This window comes from Rhinoraja longicauda, chromosome 6 (genome assembly GCF_053455715.1).
Source record: "Rhinoraja longicauda isolate Sanriku21f chromosome 6, sRhiLon1.1, whole genome shotgun sequence".
Lineage (NCBI taxonomy): Eukaryota > Metazoa > Chordata > Chondrichthyes > Rajiformes > Arhynchobatidae > Rhinoraja > Rhinoraja longicauda.
The window spans coordinates 56,928,423-56,941,597 of record NC_135958.1 but is presented as its reverse complement, the minus strand read 5'-3'; the positions used below and the strand labels follow the sequence as shown (position 1 = coordinate 56,941,597).

At 43.6% G+C, this 13,175-nt stretch overlaps 1 protein-coding gene across 4 annotated transcripts in view; it reads right to left on the bottom strand.

The window, feature by feature from the left end:
- septin9a (septin 9a) overlaps window positions 1-13,175 on the bottom strand; it is a 274,894-nt gene that overhangs the window by 31,546 nt on the left and 230,173 nt on the right. For all 4 annotated transcript variants that reach the window (XM_078401016.1, XM_078401018.1, XM_078401017.1 and 1 more), the window contains one exon: window positions 12,564-12,701. In XM_078401016.1, coding sequence (XP_078257142.1) covers window positions 12,564-12,701 — 138 coding nt within the window. The remainder of the gene's footprint in view (window positions 1-12,563; window positions 12,702-13,175) is intronic.

Below are 13,175 nucleotides of genomic sequence, written 5' to 3'. Positions count from 1 at the left end.
AAAAGACATCACTATGTTTAACACAATTATGAGAACAGTCTTGTAAACTTACACGACAATGAAATTGAGAGACGTATTTCCCAATGGCATACATGAATAATATTTTAAAAACAACAAACTAAGTCTGACCCGAAACGTCACCCATTCCTTCTATCCAGAGATGCTGCCTGTCCCGCTGAGTTACTCCAGCATTTTGTGTCTATCTTTGGTTTAAACCAGCATCTGCAGTTCCTTCCTACAAACTGAGTGCTTCACAGGGGAAGAGAGATATCCCAGTGTGTTTAAAGATGCCTTTATGGTGAAATGAGTGCAGAGTAAATTAATACCAAAATACAGGTATCTGAGCTACTGATAGAGGTTGGCAAGCCCGGAGTATTTTGATCAGTTTTGGTCACCCTGCTATAGGAAAGATGCCACTAAGCTGGGAAGAGTGCAGGGAAGATTTACAAGAATGTTGCTAGGACTTCAACACCAGAGCTATAGGGAGCGTATGGGCAGGCTAGGAGTTTATTCCTTGGACCGCAGGAGGTTGAGGGGTGATATTATAGCGTTTTTTTTAAATCATGAGGGGCAATCGATAGAGTGTATGCGCAGATTTGTTTCCCCATGGTAGGGGGATCACAATTGGAGAGTATAGGGTTAAGGTGAGAGGGGAAAGATTTAACAGGAACCCGAGGGGCAACTTATTCACATGGAAGTATTTGGAATGAGCTTCCAGATGAAGTAGTTGAGACAGGTACATAGCAATATTTAAACGACATTTGGATAGGTAGAGTCAAACAGCGTGGATACAGGCCTTTGGCACAACTTGCCCATGCCGACCAAGATGCCCTATCTACGCTAGTCCCACCTGAACGTGTTTAGCCCACATCCCACCAGACTTATCCTATCCATGTTTTTTAAACGTTGTGATAGAACCTGCCTCAACATCCTCGTAAGTCTTCTCTGCACCATTTCCACCTTTATGTGGAAATCCAAATGTGGATAGGAAAGGTTTAGAAGGACATGGGCCAAATACAGGCAAATGGGACGAGGTTAGATGGAGCATATTGGTCAGCATGGACAAGTTGGGCTGAAGGGGCTGTTTCCTTGTTGTACAACTGCCTGAGTCATGGGTTGCCCACTTACACTGGGAGATACCAGAGTGGGAAGCTCCCTCCCTACACTGAACTCACTGTCTGAAGGCTTGGGATTGGGCTGCACTGTTGGCTGCTCATGTCAACACCATTAATTTATTGTCACTTTCCCTGGGAATAAGAAATGATGGGTCCCTTAAATGTGTATATTTTAATGCTAGGAGCATTGTAAGAAAGGTGGATGAGCTTAGAGCCTGGATTGACATCTGGAAGTATGATGTTGTGGCGATCAGTGAAACATGGTTGCAGGAGGGTTGCGATTGGCAATTAAATATTCCAGGATTTCATTGTTTCAGATGTGATAGAATCGGAGGGGCAAGAGGTGGGGGTGTTGCATTGCTTGTCAGGGAGGATATCACAGCAGTGCTTTGGCAGGACAGACTAGAAGGCTCGATTAAGGAGGCTGTTTGGGTGGAACTCAGAAATGAGAAAGGTTTAGCAACACTTATAGGGGTGTATTATAGACCGCCAAATAGGGAACGAGAATTGGAAGAGCAAATATATAAGGAGATAGCAGATATTAGTAGTAAGCACAGAGTGGTGATTGTGGGTGATTTCAATTTTCCGTATATAGACTGGGAATCACATTCTGTTAAAGGGCTGGATAGTTTGGAGTTTGTAAAATGTGTGCAGGATAGTTTTTTGCAGCAATACGTAGAGGTGCCTACCAGAGAAGGGGCAGTGTTGGACCTCCTGTTAGGAAATGAGATGGGTCAGGTGACGGAGGTATGTGTTGAGGAGCACTTTGGGTCTAGTGATCACAATGCCCTTAGTTTCAATATCATTATGGAGAAGGTCAAATCTGGACCAAGGGTTGAGATTTTGGATTGGAGAAAGGCTAATTTTGAGGAGATGAGAAAGGATTTAAAAGGAGTGAAATGGAAATTGTTGTTTTATGAAAAGGATATAATAGAGAAATGGAGGATATTTAAAGGTGAAATTTTGAGAGTACAGAGTCTTTATGTCCCTGTTCGGTGGAAAGGAAAGAATAATAATTTGAAAGAGCCATGGTTTTCCAGGGAAATTGGACACTTGGTTCGGAAAAAGAGGGAGATATACAATAAATATAAGCGGCAGGGAGTAAATGAGGTTCTTGAGGAATATAAAGAATGTAAAAGGAATCTTAAAAAGGAAATTAAAAAAGCGAAAAAAAGATATGAGGCTGCTTTGGCAAGTAATGTAAAAGTAAACCCCAAGGGGTTCTACAGATATGTCAATAGCAAAAGGATAGTGAGGGATAAAATTGGTCCATTAGAGAGTCAGAGTGGACAGCTATGTGCTGAGCCGGAAGAAATGGGGGAGATATTAAACAATTTCTTTTCTTCGGTATTTACCGAGGAGAAGGATATTGAATTATGTGAGGTAAGCGAAACAAGTAGAGTAGTGATGGAAATTAGGAGGATTAAAGAAGAGGAGGTACGGACACTTTTGAAGAATATAAAAGTGGATAAGTCTCCAGGTCCTGATAGGATATTCCCTAGGACATTGAGGGAAGTTAGTGCAGAAATAGCAGGGGCTATGACGGAAATATTTCAAACGTCATTAGAAACAGGGATGGTGCCGGAAGATTGGCGCATTGCGCATGTTGTGCCTTTGTTTAAAAAAGGTTCTAAAAGTAAACCTAGCAATTATAGACCTATTAGTTTGACGTCTGTGGTGGGAAAATTAATGGAAAAGATACTTAGGGACAATATATATAATTATTTGGATAATCAAGGCCTGATTAGAAACAGTCAACATGGATTTGTGCCTGGAAGGTCATGTTTGACTAATCTTCTTGAATTTTTTGAAAAGGTTACCAGGGAAATTGATAAGGGCAAGGCTGTGGATGTTGTCTATATGGACTTCAGTAAGGCATTTGACAAGGTTCCACATGGAAGGTTGATTAAGAAGGTTAAATCGTTGGGTATTAATAGTGAGGTTGCAAGATGGATTCAACAATGGCTGAATGGGAGATACCAGAGGGTAACGGTTGACAATTGTATGTCAGGTTGGAGGCCAGTGTCTAGTGGAGTGCCCCAAGGATCTGTGTTGGGTCCACTGTTGTTTGTCATTTACATTAATGATCTGGATGATGGTGTGGCAAATTGGATTAGTAAATATGCAGATGATACTAAGATAGGTGGAGTAGTTGATAGTGAGGTAGATTTTCAAAGTCTACAGAGAGTCTTGGGCCTTTTGGAAGGGTGGGCTGAAAGATGGCAGATGGAGTTTAATGCTGATAAGTGTGAGGTGCTGCATTTTGGTAGGACAAATCAAAATAGGACGTACAGGGTAAATGGTAGGGAATTGAGGAATGCAGTGGAACAGAGGGATCTGGGAATAACTGTGCATTGTTCCCTGAAGGTGGAATCTCATGTGGATAGGGTGGTGAAGAAGGCGTTTGGTATGCTTGCCTTTATAAATCAGAGCATCGAGTATAGAAGTTGGGATGTAATGTTGAAATTGTACAGGGCATTGGTGAGGCCAAATCTGGAGTATGGTGTGCAGTTCTGGTCGCCAAATTATAGGAAGGATGTCGACAAAATGGAGAGGGTACAGAGGAGATTTACTAGAATGTTGCCTGGGTTTCAGCACTTAGGCTACAGAGCGAGGTTGAACAGGTTGGGTCTTTATTCTTTGGAGCGTAGAAGGTTGAGGGGGGACTTGATAGAGGTTTTTAAAATTTTGAGAGGGACGGACAGAGTTGACGTGGGTAGGCTTTTCCCTTTGAGAGTGGGGAAGATTCCAACAAGGGGACATAGCTTCAGAATTGAGGGACAAAGGTTTAGGGGTAACATGAGGGGGAACTTCTTTACTCAGAGGGTTGTGGCTGTATGGAATGGGCTTCCGGTGGAAGTGGTGGAGGCTGGCTCGATTTTATTATTTAAGAGTAAATTGGATAGGTATATGGATAGGAGGGGATTGGAGGGTTATGGTCTGAGTGCAGGTAGATGAGACTAGGTCAGGGAGAATGGTCGGCGTGGACTGGTAGGGCCGGACAGGCCTGTTTCCATGCTGTAGTTGTTATATGTTATATGTTATATGTTAGGACACCCCCTTGAATTTTCCCAGAAGCATTTTGACCGCTCCAAACATCTTCAGGATTTATATCCCATTCACTACATCCATGCCATTAAATTACCAAAGCACTACTTCCCTTCTCACAGTATCATTGAATCCTTGCAAATGGAGTCATAGAATCAAATAGATCGGAAACAGGTCCTTCAACCCAAATTTACCATGCCGACCAAGAATCCTGTCTCCACTAGTTCCACCTACCCGCATTTGGCCCATATATCTTTCTAAATCTTTCCTATCCATGTACTTGTCCAAATGTCTTGTAAAATCTTGTAATAGTACTTGCTATTCATCCTACGACCATGTGGGTTTCCTCTGGGTGCTCCGGTTTCCTCCCACATCCCAAAGACATGCATGTATGTATGTTAATTGGCCCTCGTGCATGGGAGTGGATGAGAAAAAGGGAATAACATAGAACTAGTGTGAACGGGTGATCGATGGCTGCCACGAACTCAGTGGGCTGAAGGGCCATGTTAGAGAACAGGTTACTGAAGATCAAAGCAATAGATCTGATCTACCCACTGGTGAGCTTGAGGAAATTTCTCCTAATCATTACGGTTTAGAGATTGTGCAGCAATTTCCCAATTGACTCAAAGCTACAGAGTTTGCTGGTAATTCAAGTCTTTAACAGGAAAGCAGGTACTGTCCATTTGAGATAATTACACCAATAATTCATTCTACTTTGACAGGAGAAATTGTATTTTCCCCACTGCATTCTAGATAAAGAAATCTTCCACTGTGCAACAAATGACTGTCAAAATATGCTATTCATTTCCTTTGTAATAATACATTCATACAATTTCCCTTTAACTTTCTTCTGATCAATTATCAGTGTATCCTTGAATGCTGGCTATTTGTCATTGATGTTTTTCACGGCTGTATGTTATTCCATCAACTACATTACGCTAATAGCAGAGCAATTACTGTCTCTACTGTAGGACATCTTCAGTTCTGCAGTGCTCAAATAGCAAGTAACTGCTTACATAGAACATAGAATAGTACAGCACAGAAACAGGCCCCTTGGCCCACAATGTCTATGCTGAAAATAATGCCAAAATAATCTAATCCCTTCTGCCTACATGCGAACCCTATCGGTCGATTCTCTGCATACACATGCACCTACCCATCTATAAGCCTCCTATAAGCCACAATTATATCTGCCTCCGGCACCATCCATGGCAACATTTTCCAGGAACCAACCACTCTCTGTGCAAAACAACTTGCCTGACACATGTTGGCGGCATAGTGGCACAGCGGTAGAGTTGCTGCCTTACAGCACCAGGGAACTCGGTTCGATCCTGACTACGGGTGCTGTCTGTACGGAGTCTGTGATGGCGTGGGTTTTCTCCGGGTGCTCCGGTTTTCTCCCACGCTCCAAAGACGTGCAGGTTTGTGGGTTATATGTTGAAAGACTGGAGCGGCTAGGCTTGTATACACTGGAATTTAGAAGGATAAGAGGGGATCTTATCGAAACATATAAGATTATTAAGGGGTTGGACACGTTAGAGGCAGGAAACATGTTCCCAATGTTGGGCGAGTTCAGAACCAGGGGCCACAGTTTAAGAAAAAGGGGTAGGCCATTTAGAATGGAGATGAGGAAAAACTTTTTCAGTCAGAGAGTTGTAAATCTGTGGAATTCACTGCCTCAGAAGGCAGTGGAGGCCAATTCTCTGAATGCATTCAAGAGAGAGCTAGATAGAGCTCTTAAGGATAGCAGAGTCAGGGGGTATGGGGAGAAGGCAGGAACGGGGTACTGATTGAGAATGATCAGCCATGATCACATTGAATGGTGGTGCTGGCTCGAAGGGCCGAATGGCCTACTCCTGCACCTATTGTCTATTGTCTATTGTTATTTGGATTCGATTAAAACTAAATTTCCCCCAGTGTGTAGGAGAGTGCCAGTGTAGGGACTGTGAGCTGAAGGGTCTGTTTCCACGCTCCTTCTCCAAACTAAACATCTTCTTTCAACTTTGCCTCTCTCACTCGAAAGCCACACCCTTTCATTTTTGAAGTTTCCACCTTGGCAAAGGGATTCTGACTGTCTACCCTATCTATGCCTCTCATAATAATATGTACTCATATGAGATCTCCACTCAAACTCCAGCGTTCTAAGAGAAAACAAACCCGGCTTGTCCGACCTCTCTTTATAGCTAATACCCTCTGAACTAGGCATTCTGCTAAACCTCTTCTGCACCCTCTCCAAAGTCTCTACAATCCTGTAATGGGGTGACCAGAACTTTGATAAATACAAACAGTTCAAAACACCATCTGGAATATACAATTGAAATAAAGCTGTCATCTGATATTTCCATTCTTTGTACATTAATATTGAAAATTCATTACGAATATATGAAGGAACAGACAAGGAATTTTGGGACAAGATAAAATGGGATCCATGAAACTAAGGGTGACCACGGTGGTGCAGCGGTAGAGTTGCTGCCTTACAGCGCTTGCAGCACCGGAGATGCAGGTTCGATCCCGACTACGGATACCGTCTGTACGGAGTTTGTACGTTCTCCCTGTGACTGCGTGGGTTTTCTCCGAGATCTTCGGTTTGCTCCCACACTCCAAGGACATACAGGTATGTAGGTTAATTGGCTTGGTGTATATTGTCCCTAGTGTGTGTAGGATAGTGTTAATGTGTGGGGGTCGGTGCGGGCTCGGTGGGCCGAAGGGCCTGTTTCCGCGCTGTATCTCTAAACTAAACAATTAAACTAAGAACAGGATTCTAAATACCCCAAGAAGCAAAGTAGAGCAGCACATTGTTAATCAGTCTTTATAAGAAACCATTTCTTCTTTATCATAACCCTTACATGCACTGAGAGCATATGAAGATGACAGCACTAAAAATTATAACATAGACAGGTTGAAAAATAAGACAGATGGTGGAATCTGAAATACTGACTGGTTTTTGGAAGAGGTTCCCATGGGAATCATTAACCTGTTTTTCTCTTTCAGATGGGGACTGATTCCACTTGCATTTCCAACAGCCCTTCTTATAAAGCCAGGCTTTTCTGTCTGCTTTGTTCCCCTGTGATATTCTACCCAGTGAAGGATACAAATGGAAAACCGGAGATGGAAAGCCATGCCTGGGAATTCAATTACTCTACAGTCTGAGACCAAGTTTGGCGGCATAGTGGCGCAGCTTGTAGAGCAACTGCCTCGCAGCGCCAGGGCTCCCAGGTTCGATCCTGACCTCGGCTGCTGTCCGTGTGGAGTTTGCGTGTTCTTCCTGTGACCGCGTGGGTTTCCTCCGGGTGCACAGCTTTCACCTCCACATTCCAAAGACGTGCATTCCAATCTAAGATCAGTTGGCAGCTGTAAATTGCTCCGAAAGTGGTAGAAACTAAAGGGGTTTGATTACAATATGGAGAGAATAACGTTGAATGAGATTAACATAGGATGAGTGTAAATGGGTGATTGATGGTCAGCATGGACTCGGTGGGCCAAAGGGCCTTTAGACTTCACTTTACTTTAGTCTTTGGAGATACAGCGTGGAAACAGGCCCTACGACCTACTGAGTCCACGCCGACCAGCGATCACCCTGTATACTACACTATCCTACACACTAGGGATAATTTACAATTTACAGAAGCCAATTTACCTCCAAACCTGAACATCTTTGGAGTGTGGGAGGAAACCGGAGCTCCTGGAGAAAACCCACGCAGTCACAGGGAGAACGTACAAACTCCATACAGACAACACCTGTAGTCAAGATTGAAACCAGGTCTCTGTGAAAGGCGGCAACTCTATTGTTGTGCCACCATGCTGCCTGGTTTCATTCTATATCTTTCTATTTACAATTACAAATTATTTCCTGGTTAAGATGAGCTCTGGTGAAGTAGAATGTAGAACCAACATTGAACTACTCATAAATATGCAAGATTTAACTCTGTTGGGAAGAATGTACACAAACCAAGAGCATTTGCTTTTAAATCATGATAATCAACACTGAACAATATACCAAATTTCTAATTGAATGTCATGATTATTTGAGATGGTTTTAAATGTGTTGGTGTGGTTTGGGGATCGTCTCAGTATAGTGATCATGACTTAATAAAATATATCCATTCGAGAGTTAACTAGGATCTATAACATACAATATAGAACAGTACAGCACGAAAACAGGCCCTTCAGCCCAAAGTGTCCGTGCCCAACATAATGCCAAGGCCATCACTTATCTACCCACACAAAACCAATATCCCTCCATTCCCTGCACATCCATGTATCTTTCCAAACGTCCTTTAAATACCACTGCTGTATCTGCCTCCACCACCAACCCTGGCAACGCATTCCGGACACTCACCACCCTCTGTGTAAAATACCTGCCCCACACATCTCCTTTAAACTTTGCCCCTCTCACCATTAAGTTATGCTCACTAGTATTTGATTTGTCCATCCAGGAAAAAATATTTTGACTGTCAACCCTATCTATGCCAATCTATAAAAAATGATTTCAACTTAAATAAGGGTCATTACAATTGTGTGAAAGCTATCTGGATTGGATTGGGTAAAAAGGGTCAAATGAAGGAGATGGAGACACTCCCCTGACCTACATAAGGGTTACGTCCCACGGACCCTTGCGTAAGTCAGATGTGACGCAAGTTGGAAATGGAAGTGCTACTGTGTACGTGTAAATGCACTATTCATACCGTGTAGTACCAGGGGGCGACCAGGGGGGGAGCTCTGGTGCGAAGACCACGGGGGGAGCTCCAGTGCGGAGTGCACAGGGGGAGCTCTTGCAGGAAGACCACAGTGGAACTCCGCACGGAGACCACGGGGGGGGGAGCTCCAAGGTGGAGACCACGGGGGGAGCTCCGCACAGAGACCACGGGGGAGCTCTGGTGCGGAGACCACGGGGGGAGCTCCAGTGCGGAGGCCACGGGGGGAGCTCCAGTGCGGAGACCACGGGGGGAGCTCCAGTGCGGAGACCACGGGGGGAGCTCCAGTGCAGGGACCATGGGGGGAGCTCCTGCAAGGAGACCACAGAGGAGTGATGCGGAGACCACGAGAGGAGCTCCGAGGTGGAGAACACAGGGGGAACTCCTGCAAGGAGACCGTGGGGGTAGCATCCAGGAGAACAGCTGACTGACTTGCGTAAACAGCTGCTTGCGAGGGCAGTAGCCCACTGCTACCGAGATGCACAACTCAGAAGTAAAGCAGTGGGCTTAAAGAATTGCTTACATAAGCGCAGGTTTACTTGAGTCGTCTATCATGGAAGTCAGGGAGTGCCTGTACTTGTTAGTAGTGTTCACAAAGCTCAATTTCTGATGAAGTGCACCCTGTACCTGAAACCTTACGCTCTGCACCTTGAATTTTCCAGTTTTTATTTTGCGCGTCTAGATTTTCTTTTCCCGTAACATTTGTCCTCGCTTCCAATCCAGTCAGCTGTTTAGTTCCACGAAAAATCACTTGCCAAGATCTTATGCCATTATATCTGGTTACACCTCATCAATTTATGATTAGATATTATCCAGCTGCCCACATCTGGAATTTTTCAAGTCTGTTTTACTTTTCTAAAATATCACTGGATTTGTGCCTTAAAATATAGCTCCACTTAAAGGTTACGGTAACAGGGGATAACAGTAGGATTTACTAAATGTACTGTCATTATGTTACACTCCTCTTTATCTGGTGTGTTTGGACCATCTGGTCCAATCTGATGTTTCACCACACACCATTTAGGCTCAGTTAAATCATTACATATATAGGTGGCTTTAAAAGGAGCATTAGGTCCTCAAAAAGGCAGACAGCATCATCGGAGACCCACACCACCCTGACCACACACGTACTTCACTCCTGCCATTGGGAAGAAGGTACAGGAGCCTGAAAACTGTAATGTCCAGGTTCAGGAACAGTTTCTTCCCTACAGCCATCAGGCTATTAAACACTACAACCTCCAAATAAGCTCTGAACTACATAGACGGTGTGTGTGTGTGTGTGTGTGTGTGTGTGTGTGTGTGTGTATGTGTGTGTGTGTGTGTGTGTGTGTGTGTGTGTGTGTGTGTGTGTGTGTGTGTGTGTGTGTGTGTGTGTGTGTGTGTGTGTATACTGGACTTTCTTTTTTCATTCGTTATATTATTTACAGAGTACTATGTTTACATATTCAGTTGTGCTGCTGCAAGTAAGAATCTGTTCTATTTTGGGCCACATGACAATAAAACACTCTTGACTCTTGTTACAGTATCAGGCAGGAGATGACTATTAGATGGACACAAAGCGCTGGTGTAAACTCAGCTGGTCAGGCAGCAGCTCTTGAGATAAATGATAGATGAGGTTTCGGATCTGAAGAAGGTCCTGACCTGAAACCTCACCTATCCTTTAGCTCCAGAGATGCTGTCTGACCCATTGAGTTATTCCAGCACTTTATGTCTATCTTTGGTATAAACCAGCATCCGCAGTTCTTTATTTCTACATTTAGGAGATGACTATAAACTCATCTAGCCAACCCAACCCACAGGTGCATCTCAGGCAGATTTCTACGCAATACATTTTTAATTTTCCCCTTTTCCAGCTTTCTTCTCCTCTCCCTGCAAACCTACAATCAGACTGAAGAAGGGTCTTAACCTGAAACATCGCCTATCCATGTTCTCTAAGACGCTGCCTGACCCGCTGAGTTACTCCAAGACTTTGCGTCCTTTTGTGTATTAACTAGCATCTGCAGTTCTTTGTGTCTGTGTTGTGTTCTTTATTTGCCTTAGTTATCCTCAAAGATCCGTTATTTGGCAACAATAAAGTTCCAGGGGAATTAGATAAGATCTTGTTCATGACGTGATTTCTGACATAAGCAAGGGTTAAGTAAAGTGGTGAAGTACTTAAGTGTAAAGGGGTTGCTCTTGTACAACTATACCAAGCTCTGGCACACCTGCGCACTGTAAAGGGGTTGCTCTTGTACAATTATAGCAAGCCCTGGGACACCTGGGCACTGTAAAGGGGTTGCTCTCGTACAACTGTACCAAGCCCTGGCACACCTGCGCACTGTAAAGGGGTTGCTCTTGTACAACTATACCAAGCCCTAGCACACCTGGGCACTGAACACTCTGAGCACTGCATATTCTTGGGTTGGATTTTCAGTTCAAAACACAAAGTGCTGGTGGAACTCAACAGGCAAGGCAGCATCTGCGGAGGTAATTGACAGGTGATGCTTTGGGTCGGGACACTTCTTCAGACTGATAGGAATAGGGGCGAGAAAGTTGGAAAAGAGAGGATTATTAGAAAATGTAGGATTCAATCTTCACACTATTGAGTTGCAAGTTTTACCATGCAATTTGTTGGAATTAAAGGATACAGGTGGTTGCGTTGAACATGGGCATGAAGAAGATTATCTATCTCATCCTCTATTACAATCAGATACTTCAAAAACAATGCAGCAAATCCCAAGTAAAAATCAAGGGTGTCCTGCTTCCATTGAAGTATCAACATGACCTGATACAATCCTGCTGCATATTGGAGAACTGAGTGGGCCCTCTTGTGACAATCAGTAAAATAAGCTGGAGAATTGAGCCGGGGGATTGAAAATCCTAATTTAAATAGTGGGATTATGACGTGGATCTGTGGACTGCAAAAGATTTATGAAACGTTTAAAGCCGTTATGCTTTTGACATTGAACTGATTTGGTTTTAAACAGTTTGGCATAGTTGGTGTGCGCTCCATTAAGAAGCTCTGATGCACTTGTGAAAGCATACTGTTGGGTTGCACCACAGCTTGGTTTGGAAACATCTCCGCCCAAGACCCCAAGAAGTTGTGGAGAGTTGTGGATGTGGCCCAGTCCATCACACAGACCAGACTCCCCACCACCGACTCCATCTACACTTCAAGCTGCCTCAGCAAAGCAGCCAACACAATCAAAGACTTGACCCTGTCGCACCCCAGTCATTCCTTCTTCACCCTGCTCCCGTCCAGCAGAAGGCACAGAAACTTGAAAGCGTGCACCACCAGACTCGGGCACAACTTCCTCTCCTCTGTTAACAGGCTTCTGAACAGCCCTTCCATAAGCTAGGGCACTGTCCGATTCTCCTCTACCATGATGCGGACATTGGACTTTGTCTATGGAACTGATGAGCTACAATGCCGAGAACTATATTCGGCACTCTGCATCTTCCCTTTTGCTCTACCTGTTGTAGTTGAGTTTGACTTGATTGTATTTCTGCATAGTATTATCTGATCTGATTGGATAGCTGGCAAAACAGAGCTTTTCACTGTACCTCAATACACGCGTCAATAATAAACCTAAACTTGAAATCCGTCAGTGTCAATGGAGAACACAGAGATCCGGCAGATTATTTCAGCTGCCTGTGCAAATGGCTCAGCAATACTTTCTTAGAACAGTAAACCAACAGGTTGAACCAGAAACCAAGAGGTACGTACGAGTGTCCGGTTGGTGCAATGAAGTATATACAGCAATGCACTCTCGTGTCTGGGATTCGCTTCTTCCTATCGACGGTTAGCTCCTCTTTCAAATACCTCTCATACTGATCGTTAATAAACTCCATGATGGGCTGCCAACTAAATAGAAAAGTAGAAATGCAAAACGTAATTAAACCGGTCAGGCAGAAACAGAACCGCGGCAGAGTTTTCAAAGCAACTGTTAAACTTGATTTAAAAGGCAAAATTTTAAATAAAATTCAGATTTGCCTTGAAGTTCCCAAAGGTCGCTTCTTTGATGTGGTTGTTTTATAGTTCTGTATTTGTTCCCACTAGGAAGCTTGCCGAGCTGTCTTTATTATTTGAGGTCACTTTTCAGTTTAATTCCATTTTAGGTCAGTTAATATCAACATTAAATCCTTACATTGGGCGGAATAACTCTATAAACGAGAATTAACTCACAAATAGTAATCTCCTCAAGGAAGCAAGTTTATAAAGTTCAGCTTTTGTTATATTTTTAATGACTAGAAAATTATTATACAGGATACATTTATTGCATGTATTGCCTTTTACTTGCCTAAGAATATTGTGTTCAGGAAAGATATTGTCAAGCTT